We start from the raw sequence: 20,760 nt of genomic DNA, 5'->3' as shown, positions 1-20,760 counted from the left end.
ATCTAACTAGTTTTTAAACGTTTTTCAAGTTCAGTCATTATGCCTTAGCAATCAACACTTTGTGTTCCACTTCTTGGTAAATGGGCCTTTAATAAAGTATGCCTTTTCCCATTCTTCTTGTTTCTATCAGTGCACTCCTTCGTCGAGTTTGGGAAGCTGTTGCTGGATACTCCTGGAGGAGATTTCCTGCTCTCTGAGAAGCTGAACCAGGACCTGCTTGAAGAATACTTCAGCAAGCAACGGGGGCAGGCGGGGCTAGCAACAACTCCAGTATTGAGCAGTTCAGGCACAATATGATGTCATTGTATGTGGAATCAGACTGTGTCAAGGCATCAAGGAAGGGGAATTGCAGGCTGGACAACAGGGAGCGAAAAGAGGTTGTCATAGACTCAACCCCTCTCCCGAGAAAGAAAGTAATCTTAAATTTCCCTCAGGTGTCCTAATAATCTGATATGAAAATCTTCATAATTTCTACACCCATTTTGCCATCGCAAATATGTCATTGCTACTGATGTAACTTTCAATGTGTGGTAATATACGAGGTGAACCAGATGTCACTCAAAGTGGTGTGCAAATCAGTATGGGGTTAATTCATAAAGTTTTACTTTTTGTCAGAATGGTTCTACTTACAAATTTCATGCTACAGATCAACAAATAAATCCCATCAGATCCATTTCTGTTTTGCACATTAATCCACTCATTTGTGTACTCAAGGAAAGTCTTTGCCATAGTGGAACATGACACTTTCCAACTCTTCAGAAACTTACAATAAATTTGTGACACTTCATTTTTTTCCTTTTGGAACTTGCAATGAAGAGAATATGGTATGTAGCAAGCCACATATCTTAGCATTTGTTCTGCTTCCTTGCTGATGGGTTTACATGAAGTTGTAGCTTCCTCCGGATTGTTGTCTAGAAGGTCTGCTTTATTTCTGTCTATCAATATGAAATTAAGCACAGCCTGCAGAAGATACTGGTATACAATTTCTGTATGCTGCCCATTACCTGTCAGTTCTAAAGATTGCAAAAACAGTGTCCACTTGTCAATACTTTCAAGACGGTATTTGTGAAAGGACCTCCAAATGCACTCATACCCTTCCGGTTTTAAGTATTTACCATCACTCATAATACTGAGGCAGAAATCTTTGAAAATGAGAGTTTCCAAGACATAGTTCAATGAAAGATTAAGACTCATCATGCTAATTGCTATCGGGTAGTTGGATGAAAAGATTGCATTTTTCCTCTGAGAGCCGTCTCCACATAGTCGGTTGCTTTCTTGCATGCATTTTCTTTCATGAGGGTTGACTTGGGACGTTCAACTGTAAAAAAAAAATGCATAAGAACATAAGAAGTACATAAGAACCTGGTATATTATGCAAAAGTGTTTGTCAGCTATCTGTGCTTTCATTTGGACTTGCAGTTTTGATTGTAACTAGTGGTTGGCTGTTAAAGAAACATTTCAGAAATCATCTATGGACATTTGACCAATCACGCATGTACAAAGCATTGCAGTTTTATTCTTATATTTAATGTATCATTGTAACAATGCCGATTTAAACTGTAAAATATTAAATGTACAAAGTTATTTTTCAGCTGTTTAAAAAAAAGAAATCAAATGTTTTGTGTAATTTCGTTTTGTTTGCTGAAGAAAGGGAAAAAATCAGACATTGACAAACCTGTTTTTTGTCAGTTTCTTTGGCTTCTTTGAGCTCTTGGATTTCTTTTTCTTGCTGGAAGTTGAATCTTTCATATTTGTAACTGATTTATCGCAGGGTGGAGAATCTCCTGGCTCCTTCTCTTTCCTTGATGTACATGTATTGGCATTGCTAGCGGATTCTGACTTGCAAACCTCTGGCATTTTGGACTCATCTGTACAGTCTGATGTTCCACTCATAGGGCATGCTCAACCTGAAAAAAAAAAAATATCACAGTTCATTTTGCAGAATTTGCCCAAGTCTATCCATACTTGGAGTAGGCCTACTCTGAAAAATAAGGAAAACCGTTTCCAACACAGTTGCTCCCTTTGTTTCATCTGAAATAAACAATATACTTGCCAAATGCTAAAAAAGATTCCTCAAGTCAACCGTTATTATTTGGTGGCATTTGAAACTCGATGTTCATGCAACATTTCAAGCGAAACTATTGTATGTTGAGAAGGGTCACATTTCCTTGTACCACCATTTTCTACACTTGTCAAGTAGCCTACATAAAAATCCTCCATGGAGAGTTACACCTGACACTAACGTAATTCCAAAAAGTGGCTCCATTTCTCCTCCAAAACAAGAGGTAAAAATTTTCAATCTGATCGAAAGCAAAAGGGCATAACCATGACAACATACATGACAATTTTGGACGTTTGGTATTAAGGCCCAGAATTATGGAGGAATAGGCCTATGAATTTTTTTTTAAAAACAACCGCAAGCCCATGTGAATTCATTCCAGCCACAGTAAAATGTCAATGTTAAGAAAAATCTAAGCTAAGAATTGAACATGGGCAAAACTTTACCGGCTGTGTACTGCTCGCAAATCCAGGAATCCTCCGGTATCATTTCATATGTCAACCTGGCGCAATCGTAGTGCCACCGCACAACAGAACTAAACTCGTTGTCGCATGCGATCATTTCTGTTGTGGATGGTTCACCACACACACAATATTGACGACCATCATCTTCAGGACATGAATCGTCACTAGTTGGGGAGAAATCGTTCAGCTCATCGTCCGAAATGTCGCTTATATCACTCAAATCTATCTGAAAACAAAGTAGTCTTTCCCGTACGACGCCATTTTGAACACGAAGCTGAGCATGGACAATCCCATAATGCAACACGAAAGTGTGTCCGACCGCAAGGCCAGTCAAGCCTCAAGGCATGGCTGGGTGCTAATAAGATTATGCAGTTTCTTGGTTTTATGACCGCGGCAAGGAACCTTGTGCGTTTGAAGTCCGGCTCATTCGAACTCCTGTTTGTGTCCTTCCTACATGGATGAGACTTCCAAGTAATCAAAAAAAGTAATGAAAAATAACAATTTCACTCCTGTATATCAAAAATGAACAGTGTAATCTACTGGTAAATAATCTAGAGGAAGAGGTAAGTAATTTAAAAATATTTTAGACAATCATCCACTTGAACCTGGAAATTTTTAGTGGACCAGCCCCAGCTACAGGATCCTTTCAGTAAAAACCACCTCCCCCCAAAAAAGCCACCAAGTTTAGAGAACAGTCACAGAAATATCATCAAAAATCTAGCGTAAAATAGTGTTCACAGATCAAGAATCTCCCCCTCCTAATGTGAACTGAGTCTACTTGAGAATACCTACCCAGATTACCAATATTAATTGCATATTTCCCTAGACCATTACGCCATTCACTAAATTAATTTCTAAGTCCCCACAATGTTTTTGGTCTTCAGAAAATAGGTGAAACGCTGAGTGTGTGTCCCCACAACTACAGTACGGTGTGGGAGTGTGTGAGTTTGGTTTGCATTCAATTGAGGGCCCTAAGCAGTAGAAGACGATAAGGCCCTGATTCACAGAGGGTTCTCAATTGACAATTGTGCACAAAAAAGGGCGATCTTCCAAAAAAGTTTTAAGTACGAACAAATGAGGAACAACAGATGGTCCCCAAATGCAGGCAAATACACACTTATGTGGGTATGTGTGTGTATATGCAAGATACGTATACAATGTACACTTGAAACTGCAACCTGAACTAACAAAGTTGTCATTTGCATTAACTGGTTAAGACTATAATCCCCAAGCAATTTCTTACCTGAGCTAATCCACTGAACATCCTTCCCATGGACTTGTAGTCCAGACCTTCTGAGCAGTTAACTACAATCACATAATTGCCCAGAGCTTTGCCCAAGTCCTTGGTAGTCTCTGTTTTACCAGTACCAGCAGGGCCCTTTGGGGATCCACCACGGTGGAGATGAAGAGCAGTGGTCAGAGTGATGTAACATCTATACATAAATGTGACATTCAAATTCTTTACTGATTAACTTGAATCATTTGCAATTGCCTAACATCATTTATTAAATGAAGACAGGATTACTATTGATATTTTGAGAGAATACATTTGTCAATATACAATCACTGCAAGTAAAACACTTTGCCAAGCAGAAACACTGTTCTGCTCATTAACTCATTTGGACAGTATTATTCCACAGCAGATATTTCCCAGATGCAGATTGATGTTTAGACGACTTTTCAATCTACAAGATACCACCACCACACCCCTTTACAAAGTTGGACTTTACAAATGCTGAACCCTGGCGGCAGTTTGTTTAAGATTTATGCAACAATTCTTTGCACATCATCCCTTTTTTCTGCAACTCCAAGACAATGTCAGAGAGTGATATTTGCTACATGACTCTGTCATGGCACAAACATGCTGGAGGGCTCCACACACTCTTACCCTCCACACATCAGCTTAAGCCAATGGATGCTTTTAACCACTTCATGCCGGGGTGTTTTTCAATGTTGATGATGCTGGGCCGGCATGACTATCATTTTTTCTGTTTTCAAAATCCTTCAAAAATTCATCATTTCATTTAACGGTCGTTTATAGCCGCACAAAGTAATCTTTAGGCACTACTCTAAGTTGACAGGTGACCTTCATTGACGCCCGAGTATTTCAGCCAGGCCTGAAGCCTTGTAAACAGAGCCCAGATTGTGCGAACCTAGCTCAGTGCACTGCTGACCTCTTTTCAATAGGGGCCAAATTAGCGTGCAGCGGTGCTGTGTGGCTCATCGCTGCGGTGGTGGAGCGCTTTTGTCCCCGGTGGTAATCCGCTTGCTCTCAATGCCCCAAACCCTGGAATACGGTTTCAAAACAAGGCTGGATTATCACCACTTTTGAGAGTGCAAAATGTTGGTAATGCTGAGTTCGGAGACCCCGGCCATGCATATAAATGATACGTCTCTGATTCCAGAGTCCCCTGCAGGAAGTGGTTAAAGATGAAGGAATTTACCAGTGTATAAGCATGGGGATGAGTACGGATGTCATCCAGCAATGCATAGAAAATTTGTCAGGAAAATATTAAACATCCTCTGGGTTACAGGCCCAGCAGCCAATTTAAAAAACTTTACGCAGGGGTGTAACTAAAATTATGCCACATTTCAAGAAACTTAAGCTACAATTTGTTCTGCAACTTATGCAATCATTTTTGGTGGTGCAAGTTGTACCATATAAATCAGAAATGAACAATTTTACTTAGTAATCCTGTTCAGTTTGAGGCTCGTCATTACTAAACTTTACAAGGTTTATGCCAGAAGTGTAAAAATTGTTTATGCAGCCAATGAAAAACTTGTTTGGCTGTTTAGGGAACTTCAAGATTTTCTGATTTAGACTGTCCATACATAAAAGGGAATGTCAGGGCTACGGGTCTTGCATGTTCTCGCATATTCCAGGCTATAAAGCCCTAACCTGAGGATAACTATATAACCTCAGTGCATAATGCAAGCAAGGACGGGCTTATATTATTTGCTGAGAACTTTTGCGATGGGTCCGCAACTAGCCCAGGTTGAAGGTTGTCTTCATTTCATTACGACTAACATCCAGGATATAAAAGTTGTGTACACAACGACCACAAATTTGGTTCTAATTTGTTCTTGGTTTACTTTGTTGAAGAAACAAGTTTTTCATGTTTTCCATTTTTTCATGGCCTTATCTATCCATCTGGTGGGTTTAGGAATTTCAGAACGAACCATGGACTGCAAAATCAAGGAAAATAAGTGCAAGAAAATGTAACTTTTGCAGATGTAATTCATCCTTTCTTGAGTCTAGTTGTATAGTGCACGCACCTACAGTGCAGGAATCTGAGCGCGTGCACACACTACACATGCGCAATTTCCAGTGAAGGTCTGTCGTTTGCCTGTTACACGGAGGCCGTGACTGGTACCCGGCTTTAACCTGCCTGCCATTGAGCTGATATAAAATATGCAGTTCCATTTTTGTCAAGTTGGGGGCTTCAGACTGACCAATTAACCCACTATCGTATTGGTTACCCCTTTCAATGTTCATATTTTGTTCTGCTTTAAATTTCAGTTTATAAACATAAATTTGCGACACAACCTGCTATTTTATAAGAATAACCTCGGTTAGGGTAGAAGGCTTTATATATGCAGGCTTCTTGTAGTTGTACGGGAATAAGTTAGGTTCATCAACCAACGATCTCTCTTTGACGTGTTTAACATGTTTAATTTGTTCGTAGAGTTTTATTAGTTAAAGATGTATAAATACACAATATTGTAGAGATCCAATTTTTATTAAAATGAAACGGTAACTTATCTTGATAATTGAGGAATAAAAAGGCCTGCAGCCTTGTAAACAGAGCCCAGATTGTGTCATACAACTGTCTTTTGTTCACGAACCTGGCTCAGTGCACTGCTGAACTCTTTTCAATAGGGGCCAGATTAGCGTGCAGCGGTGCTGTGTGGCTCATCGCTGCTCATCGGTGATAATTCGCTCGCTATAAATGCCCCAAACCCTGGTATACGGTTTCAAAACAAGGCTGGATTATCACCGCTTTTGAGAGTGAAAAATGTTGGTAAAGCCCAGCAGCCTGGTCTTTTGTCCAGAGTACAGTCTTTTGTTACAGGGCCCTGTTTCCTTTGTCCAAGTTCGGAGACCCCGGCCACGCATATAAACCATACGTCTCCAATTCCGGAGTCCCCGGCAGGAAGTGGTTAACACACAATACGTGCTCAAAATGGCTAGGATTTGTACAAATCATGAATTTTAACTTTCCCGTACTGGCCGTAGTAAACTCAGCTTGCGTGTAGGTAACTAGGCCAACTGTCAAGCCACAGCCTCGCCCGGCCAGATGTTGTGTGTACTCAGCATGGAGATCAATGGTACTTGTGGCTGAGAACCACGTTGTGAGTTACATTTTTTATGTGAGCATTTTTGAAACCAGCGGATTCGGTTAGACTTCAGTTTTGCTGGTTCCAGTCAGAACATGTAGTTTGATGTGCGTGTACGCAGCTCAGAATCTCATACGCCAAATAGTTGCGCGCACACACTGTATGAACTGCACTAGAGAACAGCTGAAAACAGTCCACAACATTGGTGAGAATTAACATTACGTAAGACTTTATTGTCCTGTTTTCGTATTTGGTGGTGATGTGTCGAATTTCTTATAAACCCACCAGCCATGGAGATAAGGACACAGAGGTGTTACAGACGTGCAATTGGCTCCTTGGAAAAGGTAGAAATGTTGCAAATTTTAGTTGCACAATTTTTCACCCGATTTTGCACCCTTTATACCCGGGACTCCCTCCGTAACGTAGTACGGTCAGGGAGTCCACCTGGGCTAGGTCTGCAACCAGACTATTACAGCTGCAAGATCAAGAAACCCTGGGAAACGCTAGTGAGAACCGTATAATGACATCATCAAATTGCTAAATTTGTTTGCTGCCCTCGCAATGCATTTTTTTACTCTGAGCATTTTTGCAGTGGAACTGAACTCCCAAAATGACAACTTTTTATAAATGTGAGAAGTCATTGCATGGGTGCTGATGACAAATTCTCTGTTTAATAACCTTTCTAATTGTACAATAAATGGGAATATAGACATCCGCAACAACTTGTCTCGTGCACTCCGTTAATTTTGGTATACGCTGTGACAGTGAAAATATGAAAGTATTGTTTTTTTGCAGACATGACAGGGTCAGCCCCTGTTCTTCTAAGAAGTTTAAATTTTTTCTATGTGATATAAGAGACTTTCATGTCAGGAAGTATGTATCAATCTTAGCATGCAATAATAATTAATTGGAACTTTAAGGCATATTTTCCAAACAAATCTTAAATCAAGGAGAGTGACCATACTTACCTGTCTGTTAGAGGAGTAATGACTAATCGACCAGAGTTGCCAAGGTACTCATAACCGTACTGGAACTGTGTGTTGGTTTGGCGGACTACACAGTCCTCAATCTCTTTATCCCAGTACACTCTCAGTTGGCTTAGCCACTCAAACGCTGTCACATCACTCACACCAGATTTGATTAGCTTCTCAATGACATCACGTGCGTGTACTTCAATGGTCACCAGGGCAACTACTTTGGCTCTCATCATCTTGGTCAGGTTGCCTCGAACCATCTCAGAAAACTTGTTTAACATTGACACCTTAAAAAACAGAAAATGGAAATTTGACTACTGAAGCAAGGGACACATATTGTACCATTTTCTTTGTAATACCTCATTCATCAATGCTTAGAAGAAGTCAGCCTGACCCACTTATCAATACCTAAACATTTTTTAATCACAACCAACACAATGATAAGAACTGAAATTTGCATCATCAACTTCTTCAGTTACAAACACAATGTTATTGTAGACTACTAAATAATACACAAAATCATCATGCGGGGACTTTCTTTCAGACACTTTTGTTACTTTGTGAGATTCACAACTAGGACCATGAGATTCAACAGATCCCATAGATCCCACAGCTAAGCTCTCACAGAGAGCTTAGCAACAATATCTCCAATTCCTGTGTGGTTTCATACAAACATGTTTGATCCTTCAAAATCAATTAGGTTTGAAAAATACTGCAGGACCGAGCACGGCACAATATACATGTATGTGGTTCACAAATTTCTAGAGACTGTTTTTGTTTGTTTCATTTGTTCGGATGTTTGTTTTCCATACAATGCCACACTCAGAATGAAAACTTGTCAAATACTATTATTATGTTCGGTATTATTCTAAAACTGAGATAAAAACTGCGAAAGGAAAATAATTTTCAATTCATGATAAAAGCTGTTCTAAGTATCTTCTTGAACAAATTATAGCTTGATTCCTAAGGATCTCTATTCATTAGAGTCTCTCTTGTTTTTACCTGTTTTTTCTTCATACTCTTGAGTGCCTTCTTATCCCCTCTCTCTTTGGTAGTGAACAGTGCTTTTGTAACATCAGCAGTCCACTGCATCTGACTTGATGTGATGAGCATCTGCCCAGGCCAATCTTTTACCCACTTGTCACGTTTGCTGAGGGACTTTTTAAGTGCAACTTTGCACTGTTTCAGAACATCTTTTAGGGTCCAACGCATTGTTCGTTCTATGTCACATAACCATGCCTGTCATAAAATACATTCCAACATAGTCATTTGAAAATAAAATTAAGTGGATAACATCCTTCATAATAAAATTAAGTAAACAACTCCAAAACAAACAGAAACACACACACACAAAATTAAAACAAAACAAAATTTTTGTGTCTAGTACTTAACAAAGATGCCATATTCTAATATTATCTATCTTTGGCAATGAAATAAACCAAAAGTCATTCAGTTTTTAAGGATTTTTATTTGATTTTTTTTTAATACAATCAGAGAGAACATTATCACTTCATCACTGCATTATCATTGTGGACTGATTGACAAAACAGCAGATGAGACACTGCATGAGAATTGCTCTTTAAACTGTACAAACTACGGTAGAATCTTGGTAGGTGCCGGCAATACTTCACATTTCAAATGCATGCCAATTGTAAATCATTCCTGTGGATGACTAGCCATTTTACCAAAACATCCAGTGTCACGATGGCATTGGACTCCTTGGTAAAACTAGTAAAAATGATGAATACTGTTACCATTTGATGTTCAAGTGCAAGCACTACAAGTAAGCAAAGCTGCAAGTCAGATCTTCTCTGGCTAACCAATCTATTACTTCTTCATGCCATGCACTCATTTTGTGTTAATAGGAAAAAAATTATTCACTTTTAACTCCTTAATTTAAAAGAGGGAAAAATGTGATCAAGGTAACAACTTAAAAAAAAATCCCACACAATTTCATTATATCTAAAAGAGTTTTCTTATGAATAATGTTCAATTATATACAAAAAAAGCGTTAATTAACACTTTAAGCAAATGTACGAGGGTGCTGAAAGTAAAACTGCTGTTACATGCCAAAAATGGCATACTTCCAATTGGATGCCATCTTGAAATGAGCAAGGCGTCTGTGGAAATATATTCAGTATAATGAACAAACACCATAAAAACATTTTTTGTGGACCCCAATCCATTTGTGTGTAGCAGCAGTGTAGTGTAAACAGTATGGATCCTTTTTGACACTTTGATTTTACAAACAATTATCATTTACAAGTGCTTTGGTAAAACTGATTTTATAAGAAGACAGACTGAGTATTGTTCTATTAAGAAAATTGCTCCTCAAGTTTCTTTGAAGAGATCTTTGTTAGATGATGTTTGGATGTAACACCAGTATTTACCAAATTAAAAAGTAAACAATCTTTGACAAGAAATACAAACCTCAACTGGGCCCTCCAGTAACACAGGGTGGCCAAAGTCAACGTATTCTCCATCCGCAGAGTACATTCCTTGTGCTTCAAACTTCTGTGTAATTCCCATTTTGTGCATTTTGAGTGACTTTATATTGTCAAAGCATTTCTTCAGGTGAGGCTGTACAGCTTCAGGGTTCTTAGACTGACCAAGTATCTCCAAAAGATCGTCATTTGACAGGAAGTAGAACCTAGGGAAGATCTGTCTCTTTGTCTCCAGATACATATCTAGAGACTTTTGGATCTCTTCAAGCTTGCTGTTCATTTCATTCAAAGTTTCGAGCAGACCTGAAAAAAAAATCAAAACAACATAATTCATATCACAGAAGGACTGAATATCAGGTAAATATTGCAACCATGCCATAGATGTTTAAATTGTTTAGCTTTTATATGTCAACCAAATGTTACACAATTAGGCAGTTTTCCCAACTGTGAGGACTACATCTTCCACTTGAAAATAACCTCGTAAGTACTATTAGCTTTTAACATTAACATGAAATGAAGGTGTTTAGGTGCAGCAGAAGTAAATGTTCTGCTGTACAATCCCTATGACACATGTTCAAACACCCCCTCAATGGCAAAGAGAAAGGCTTGTGGGCAACTGAATCTACTGGGAAAGATATACACTACATTTCAAGGAAATGTGTTCCAACTTAAATCAATCACATGTGCTCTTTCATGCACACAAAGTTACATGTGCCCACCAGCACTTTCCTAATCAGGGTTACACAAAGATGTATTAGGGAGTTGGTTAGTTACCTACTGTAAAGAGACATTTGCAATGTTCAAGAGCACCTTTTGCTTTTATGATAAATCTGAGTCCATAAACAGTGGTACATTTTTCTTTCCTTTAATTTTTTGGAACTAAGGATCAGAAGTTGCCTCTTGGTGGACACATTTTCAGTACACTTTGCGTCTGCACACACAAATTTATGAACTCTGCCAACTGAGATTGCACAGTAATGAAAACTAGGTATTGTACATGGGTATTGTACACAACTACGCAGAGGATCAAAACATACATATTAAAAACAGCTTGATTATCTGTCAAGCAGGAAACTGATAGGTTAGTGCTATCACAGCACACTTCTTGAATCTTTTCAACTACAAAAGCCACTTTGATAGCTGTGCTTGACAAGATTAATTTGCCTTTCACATTCCATTAATTAACATGCGATTTAGACATTAAAAACCAACTGCAACAGTTTTAAAAGTTTTGAAAATAAACTATGATTGTGTTTTTTGTGTAATAAATCATAAATTCATTACCAAATCATGTCGGTATTGCATCTGTATTTTACGTAATCTTGCCACAACTTTTAAACAGCACAATCTGATAGCTGGTGGCACTGCTGTGAAACAGAATTGGTATGATGTTGCACCAGAGAAAACATTGAAACAAGTAGTCTGAGGTAGGCCGGATCCCTATTGTATCTATAACAATGTATGGCAAGTAGCCACCGCCTCATTAGAGAACGTATAATACCAAATCCAGAATGTGAATTTTATTGATTTTCTGGGGTGCAGCATGCAAAAACCATGTCCATTACCTTTTTAAACAGTCAACATTTCAACAAGCCTCTACATTTTGGCCATTCCTATGGCATCTGCATAAATCCATGGTGGTAAACACATTACAATCTCAACTACATGTACTGCATTTGTAATAAACAACCAAATCCACCACTCATACCTAGCCAAACCACAAGATATCATAGGTCTAAATGAGCAAGAAGATTGTATGCTGCACCATCCTGTTGGCAAACAATCTCAGAAGTTTGAAATGGACCTCCCTGAATGTGAAACCCACTTTTGCGACTCTCTGGCCCAAGAGCTGGAACTATCCCTTGAGAAACATAAGAAAGGTGTACCAGGCAAGCCCACCAGTCCTCAACTCTATGAAGAAGACTTCACCTTCGTACACCACCTCTTACCGATTCAAGAACTAGCTCATTACCACCGTCATCTGAACTCCCAAATCAAATGTTTGAAAACCTCAGTTGCCTACAAACACTACCACTGCCATATGAGGCAATAAAACAGTGATCCAAAGTGTTTCCAGGGGCCTTGAAAACATGTTAAACTTCTAGCATCAGTGGGATTGAATCAAAACGGCCTAAGTACCGCTAATCACTCACAGTAGGGAACCTGAAAGGGCTTCAAAATGTAAACTCATCCCCATAGTAGTGTGGGAGAGTCTGCTAATGAAAACTTACCCCAAACAGTCGCTATATATCCAAATTTCCTTTGTGCCTTATTTTATTTGTTAAAACTTTGATCAACTGAAGTGTGCCCCCCACTATCACAACGCATTGTGGTGCCGCGCTGACATGTTTGTCATCCTTTTTTTGGACCGTAAGGTCTGAGCCAGAGTGGGGAAGATGGAAGGGCGTTGACTGTTTGGGTAGGTATTCGTTAGCAGACTTCCCACTCTACTGTGGGGGAGAAGTCCACTGTATTCATCTTATCCAAACAGTTGCTACATTTACCATACTCTGGAAGAGGGTTTGTGAGGAGGCATTAAAAGTGAGGAAGATGATGTGAAATGAAGAGGACCCACCAAAGAAAGGAGTAGGCCATTAGATAGAGTTGGAGGTGGCTCACTCAGCATTGGTGCTCTTGGTCTTGGTGAAGAGGCTAGTATTAATGGTCTTGTCATGCAAGAACTCATTGCAAGACTCTATTCACGTAGCATGATAGTGTTTTCTAGCATGCTACTCAGTAGATATTTTCCGAAGGGACAAGGGTGAGGGAAGTTGGCAAGGTAGGTACCACTCTAATGTCCACTCTAAAGCCAGAATGGAGCAAAGAGAAGACTATAGCAATGCTCCCAAACGATTCCGACAGAGCCGCTGGGATGATGGGTAAGCGCATAAGCAAGTAACCTTTCCCAGTGGAAATTAAGGGAGGATGGCTGTCGCCCAAGTTTGTTGGTGAGGTAACCTCGTGCAGAACATCAGCAGCTGAACGCTCTCTGTCATGGACAAAGTTCATGTGAACTGTCGAATACCTTAAGGATTAACATAGCCACATTGTGATGCAGAGTCTGTTCCATTGGGTGAATCTTTCTCTCAGAGCGCACGTCTGCAGGTGTGGTAATATTGGCAGTCAGGATATTGGTTGCCTTCATATCAATCCCAAAGTCCAACATATAGGGAATAATTGTCTGATCGGACGGGACAGATTTGCCCAGGCGGTTGTATAAAAGTGACAAATCACACTGAAGGTCACCCAGACTTCCGGAATGTTGAGCAGGACCGAAAAGTTGCGATGATAGCTGATGAAGAAGCAGCGTGGTGTTTGAACAAATGCAACTTCCTTGTAGAAGACCAGAAAAAGAAGACGTGGAATGTCTACGCCTCTTACGCATCGGAGAGTTTGCATAAAAATTTGCAGACAAGGCCATCTGACGGGAGGTCCACAAGTGTTCTTCTGGACATCTCCAAGGAAAAACCTGGAGGGAGAAAAGACTTGGGGAGTGTGGAAATCACAGCGGCGCAGCAGGCCAGTGGGTTCGGATGCTCAAGGTATAGACTGGGGAGATGTGGCTGCAGATTTGCATTCCGATGGCGCATTCACCAGGACAGCCCCAGGGAGTGATGGGGAGTTGACTTGGTAGTGCTATTGACTGGTTCACGCCTGGGTAACCCATTGATGTGGACTTAAATGCCAGTGGGATTAGACGTGTAGCGGTCATCTGGATTGTCAGGTGAGGTGTTGACTGTGAGCCTACCACTAGCAGTGGGAAACATCTCAGTAGGCAACGATGGAGATGTGGCATTGGATCCGTATTCCAATAGCGCATTCACTGAGCAGTAACAAAGGGAGTCAGGGAGCCCTTTTGTCTGATCCATGCATGAATGTCCACACCAACGAGGACTCTGATGTCAAAGGGCTTAGGTGTGTACCTGCCGCTTAGTTTAGTGGGTGAGGAGCAGACTCAGCTCCACGCAGGCCTCAGTGAGCCATTACCAGTGATGGAATGGTTGACAGTCACCAGGCCTCTGCTCTCTCCAGCCTGCATTACTCGGACACCCTCAATAAAAGTGACATTTTATTGATTGTACACAAACCATCAGTATCAACGGTTAGTGCACAAACCAGACTGAGCCAATAAGGAAACCGTGCCCATGGTTCGTGCAATGATAGAACATAGCCAATCAGAACGTTGCACAGTCACCTTCGATCCCTGCAATCACCTTCAATCCCTGCCCATGCCAGCCTTCACGATGGAGGCTTACATAACGTTAAATATAAACAGCAGGTGCTAGTCTGACTGTAAGGCTCTGCAAGTGCTATGAGCAAGCTGTTTTTGTAATGTAATATACAGTGTATTATGTAAGGCATCGTGTATGTGTACGTATTCTTATTAGCATGTGACTTCGAGTTTGGCCACTGATTGATTATGCAACATTGTGTAACCAAGCTTGCTGAGCATGGTCACTTTTGAAGGTGGCGCATGAACCCGCCTAGGCATTATGTGCTCTCTTATTGGTCACATCTGTCAGTACACGGACCATCGGCGCTGTTTTCTTATTGGCTCATTCCGGTTTGTGTACGAACCACCAGTAGTGATGGTTCGTGTACAATCAACATGTAACTTTTATCAAGAGTGTCCGAGTAATGTGGACATCTGCCGTCGGGCCTGCACTCTCCTGCAACGAAGGTAGGCTGCGTATTGCACACAGGCATGGCGGGGGGGGGGGCGAGGCAACGTCAGCTCAGTCGGCAACCCTGCATCTCGGTAGGCTGCTGTAGGGACGGGTTGTGGATCTGTAGTTTCAGATTCAGAATGCCCCAAAAAGAGATGGGAGTTGGCCCAAGCAGCATTATTCTGTTTCACGCCTGGGTGCCCCCCGTGAAGAGATTTCGGATGTCAATGGGCTGATAAGTGAAGTGGCCGATGGGGCTGATAGGTGTGTCTTGGTCAGCCATACCGGAGGTGGAGTGGTTGGAAACAGTAGGCTACTTTTTTCTTGTTGTCAGTGCCAAGCCTTTACTGTCTCTCCCTGGCACTGGCAACTGGCATTGGGCCTCTGTTCTCTCTGGCCCGGAACATGTGCCATACGCACTGCAGCTCATTACCTTGTGCATGGTTGTTGACTCATGCCAGTTCTGACCAGATAAAGGGCTGGTCAAAGTGAACCATTAGCACAGTAATCACAAGTATCGGCTTAGACCTCAACACCTCAATCTTATCGTTGACAGCCTCTTGTCAGTCTGGGGGGATAGTTGAGGACTGCTAAACATGTCAAGCCCTCAACTGTCCCGAGTCGCCTGGTTGACCCTATATAATATTGCTAGGTGATAATGCTACGCAGAATCAATGTCAGCTATCTGCAATCACGCTCAAAGAAAAAGAAAGAGAAAAATACCGCACAAAAACGACAGATAACATACACATTTTGAGGTGATATGTGTATATCCAATAACTACAGTTTGTTTATATGTTACAGTTTATTTATTATTATTTATTATTCACTTATTTATCCTAGGGAAACCTCTCAGTGAAACACTGATTTCCAGAGGTGTCCAGCAAATCGGTTAAGCCCATCAAATATTATAAAATACCAAATATCTAGAAAATAAACCGTACTACTTAAGAAACCAAAGATTAAATTCCATGTACCAGCCATGTACATATATTTGGAAACTCAACAATAACTAATAATCAAAACATCGACAATAAATAACCAACCTCACAAACAGGCATTAAAACAACAAGGATGTGTAAGTGTGTTTAAAACTCGATAGTGTTGCAGGTAGTGGGCTCTTAAGAGCAGTGGGCAACGTGTTGAATGCATAAGTTCCACGAACAATGAATCTGCATTTACCCGAGTTGGATTTACTGAATGAAATAGAGGGATCCCAATACGACGCTTTTAGTATCGATCTGCGCACTTCTGCATTTGAAAACGAGGCTGTATGTGTCAGCTTCAATTCTTAATACAATCAGATGATTGAAAATAAGGAGTCAAGACACAAATTATATAAAGGTATGTTAAATTTAGACTTTTCAGACTGCAAAATTTTGTGTAAAAAGTCTTTCAGGATGACTCAAAACGTAATATCAAAAGAAAAATTAATGGCAATTTACTGCGGACTAACGCACCTGCGATGGTCGTTGTGCACAGACGGTGCACGTTGTGCAGATGTGCACAGACGGCGCTCATGTGAAATCCCTCTATGATTAAGGAACCATGAGAGCCTGACCAAGTTAATAATGATGTGAATCAGTGGTATGAATGAAACAGTTGCACAGTTGCGGTGGTAGTTGTATAGTTTACTTTAATAGACCAATCTATTGATCAAGTTACCACAAGAAGGTGGAGCGAGAGCAGAAACTTGCAATACTTGAGAATGCCACAGGACACGTCCGTTATCGATGGCGCTAAGAAAATGGACAAACATGGGGGTGGCGCTGCAATGCATGTTGGTAATAGAGGGCGCACTACAGTTGATCAAGTTTTAACAAATAAAATAAGGCACGAAGGAAATTTACAAATATAGCGACTGTTTGGGTAGGATGAGTGCAGTGGCCAAGAAAAACTAAATGCAACTAGGCTATAAAACAGATCAAAGGACACCTCCAAATGAACAATGTGAAGATAGGCAAGAAGACATTGCATCACTATCTCTTCCCTTCCAGGGGAGAGAAAAGGAAACGGTAAAAAAATCACCCAATACAATATGACAAACGGCTTTTTTCAGAACTAAAGTTTTAACTATAACTTTCAGTCTGGTTTTGGCAGTGGGTCAAACATTAATTGACCATCTATTTCCGACACCCAAGGCTGTATTTCCTTTGTAAGTTACTGTCCTCAAGACTTAATTGCAATTGGGAAATTGCACACAAGCCATAACAATAAACTGCCAGTTACTGCACAGAGTCACCTGAAATCCCTGGGTATTGCAAGAATCACAAGGCGAGGATGTCGTGCTGGTAGACAAAAATGGAGGCAAATACCTGTCATATTAAACAATCGTCCTAGTGATAAGAGAGAGAGTGCCCGACTGCCACCAAGGAGAAGATTCCTGGCTGATGTCAACAAATAAGCTGTGACAACTTACATGGCACCAGATTCCTTCTTGCCAAGGATTTTTCTTACCAATGCACGGTCAGTTCTCAACAAGATGGACGAACTAAAAAGGATGCTGAAACAAGAACAATCAGATATTGCTGTAGTCACAGAATCATGGATCACCACAGACATAACACGTGAACAGTATGGAAATGAGAACTTTAATGCATTTAGTAAATGCAGGCAAGCTAGACGAGGTGACGGCGTCCCCATATACACCCATGAAAACATCAAAGCGGAGTTATTGGTCGAGATTAACATGCCTCCTGAACTGGAAGTAATGTAGATTATGGTGTCACATCCTAGATTGCCAAGAGCAGCGCCCTGCCTTCTTGTGGCTGCAGTATACATCCCACCGGAGTCGTTACATCAAGAACTCCTGTTAAACCATCTTGTGGAAACTGTAGATTATGTGCGCACGCGCAAATCCAAAGCTGGTTTTTATGATTTTAGGGGATTTTAACCAGACTGATATCAAAGCTCTATGCCTGGGCAATGCACTGAGGCAGATTGTCACAAAGCCAAGAAGGGGCGACGTAGTTTTGGATTATACTGTCACCAATATCCATGAACTTTACTTCGCGCCTGAAGTTAAGGCCCCTGTTGGCTATAGTGATCATAACTGCATCAGCCTAGTGCCCAGGCAAACCAAGCTGCCTAATGTTGTCCAAACTCTCACAGTACAACCTTTAACTGATTCAAAATTAACCAGTTTGGTCGATGGGTCCAAGACCAGACATAAGATGAGGTTTACAGAGCAGATGGAATACAGTCCAAGGTTGATGCGTTTATAAAATCCTTAACCCTCACACTCCTCTGTCCTCCAATAAGTGAAGGATTGAGGAGGGTTAGGGTTAATAATGGCATTGACCTGGCTTTCCCTAGCAAAACGGTGCAACTGCATCCAAGGGACAAACCCTGGATGACAGATAAAGTCAAGGGTCTCATTCAGATGCAACAAAAGGCATTCGCTGGTGGTGATTTACAGCTGAGGCGGAAATTGAGAAACCTGGTCAAAAATGAGATAAAGAATGCCAAATCATCTTATAACGTCAACAGAGAGTGACGATTACAAAAGGTAGCACAGGGGAAATGGCATAGGGAGATTGGATCACATGCCAAATGAATAAGATTGATACTACCATCCACATATCAGGAATTGAACCAGATGACCATGGTGCTGTTGCTGATGCAATTAACCAACACTTGGCCAGCTTTTCACAAGCACAGCAACTAATCATTCCTACTGAGTTGTCGGCTTATCTTCAAAGTCCTGAAGCTGCTCCTCATCTAAGTTTGGGATATTTATAAGAAACTGAAAGCAGTGTCTGTTTCCAAGGGAAGAGGACCGGATAACATCTACCAGATGGTGCTGAAAGAATTTGCATACGAACTTTAGCTATCCGGTCATGGAAATTATCAATGCATCATTTAAGCAAGGGATTGTTCCAAACCAATGGAAACTAGCCAATGTAATTCCAGTACCTAAACAGACACTACCCTCACTTGACAAATTGAGAAAACACGCCCCGAAGTGGATGTACATATATCTGATCAAAGACTTCTGGTTGTTGACAAGGCAAAATTGTTAGGAGTGATATTTCAAAATGATTTGAAGTGGGATGAACAAGTTGATGTTATGTATTGTAAGGCAACTAGGAAACTGTTTATGATGAGAAGACTCAAAGAAGCCAGGTTGGATGTGATATTCGCCCAGTTGCCGAATATGCTATCCCCCCGTGGAACGCTGGTCTTACCCAGAGGCAGGTTAGCCACCTTGAGAAAATCCAGAGACTTGTTTGCCGTTGTATTCTCTCAAGGCAGTATATTTCATACTCTGAAGCCTTAAATTCCTTGCAACTTGACTCACTCCAAGATCGGACAAAGAAACACTGAAGGAGATTTGCGGAGAAAGCAAGCACCTCTGGGAGATTCTCAGATTGGTTTCCTGCACCTGAGAGTACATTTGGGATGGAACTATGCAAGGAACTGACATATTGATCATATAAGTGTAGAACAACTAGGTTTAGGAAAAACCCACTCCCATATCTTACAAACTTAATGAAGACTTAATTTCCCCAAATGACAGCACAACATGAACTTTTAAATCCTGCCCTTCATATCTGTTATTGCTTTATTTGTGGGTTTAAGCAATTAATTAATTTCTGTGTGTTTTATATTTAATGAACCTTGCCTTGTTAATGGTTTTAAGTGGTTAATTTTTGTGCATTTTATATACCGAGTTCTGTCTTGTTTATGGTTTTTAAGTGGGTAATTTATTTTTGTGTGTCTTTATTTAACCAGTCTTGTCTTGATTATGGTTTTAAATGGCTCATTAATCTTGCGTGTTTTATAAAGGTGTTTGATTAATTTGACTTAAATTTTGTAGATTTTAGATGGTAAATGGTTAAACTGATATAATTTATGATATATGAATTGTATAGATGTCGCATTCATTTTTTTTACTGCGATGACATCTTTTGTCAATAAACCATAACAGCTCTTCAAAATATGAATGGACACTGTGGTCAAACTACATAAACTACATTTCTCAATAAAATGGCAAAAGAAAATTGACCAAAACCAACAAGACAAACAAAAGAAAAACCACATTTCAAAACACTGGTTCCCACAACTACATGGAATATCAAAAACCCAAACCTGAGCTTCCCAAGCCCATAAAGTGAACAATAACTATAACTTAAAACACTTGGAATGCACTTTCCACAATATATCAATATATTTCATTTATTGTTTCATCACAAACTGTTCAAAGCAATCCCTCTTCTCCAATACTGAGAAAACAGCTCTTGGAAAAGGACTTAATTTAGTCTCAGCCCAAGCTAAACCCACCAGACGCTCACTCATAACTACCAACCAATTCCAAAGACAAATGAGAATTGCATTTACCTTATGCACACCGATGCTCTCAAATAAAAACCATGTAAACCACCATCCTTGTGGTCCCCCAAAACAACACACAATCCCACACTTAAAGACCTATTTGGAAACCACCAAAATGGAACTAGCTCACATCAGATTGAGAAATTCCCTCTAAACACCTCCAAAGAAGAACTCTAAACTGAATGCAAACTCAAAAACAAACCACAAAATGTCATCAAACCCTACAAAAAGGCATAATGGACAAAATTTATAGCCAGTATAAAAGGGAAGTCTACACTTTCAAATCAGGTAACTACAATACCTTCGTGATGTGTTCCTCTGAGTGCATTGCTGTCTTTACTCAGTCTAACCATGATGATCTTCCAGTTGCTATTGACAGCATCAAACTCTGCTGATTCCCGAGGTAACTGCTTCCTGATGTCCTCACCAAGAAAAATGTTCTGCAAAGTAAAATTGATACTAATTCCTAGACAGTATTTC

The 20,760-nt window shown here is 40.3% G+C and overlaps 1 protein-coding gene across 1 annotated transcript in view; it reads right to left on the bottom strand.

The window, feature by feature from the left end:
* The window catches only part of LOC110980179 (dynein axonemal heavy chain 2-like), a 281,550-nt gene that overhangs the window by 137,042 nt on the left and 123,748 nt on the right, over window positions 1-20,760 (bottom strand). The window contains 5 exon segments of the mRNA XM_022236585.2: window positions 3,767-3,956; window positions 7,830-8,122; window positions 8,838-9,074; window positions 10,266-10,582; window positions 20,582-20,720. Coding sequence (XP_022092277.2) covers window positions 3,767-3,956; window positions 7,830-8,122; window positions 8,838-9,074; window positions 10,266-10,582; window positions 20,582-20,720 — 1,176 coding nt within the window.

This window comes from Acanthaster planci, linkage group LG12 (genome assembly GCF_054643075.1).
Source record: "Acanthaster planci isolate LZ-2023a linkage group LG12, COTS_SCS, whole genome shotgun sequence".
NCBI lineage: Eukaryota > Metazoa > Echinodermata > Asteroidea > Valvatida > Acanthasteridae > Acanthaster > Acanthaster planci.
This window is presented reverse-complemented; position numbering and strand designations above follow the sequence as displayed.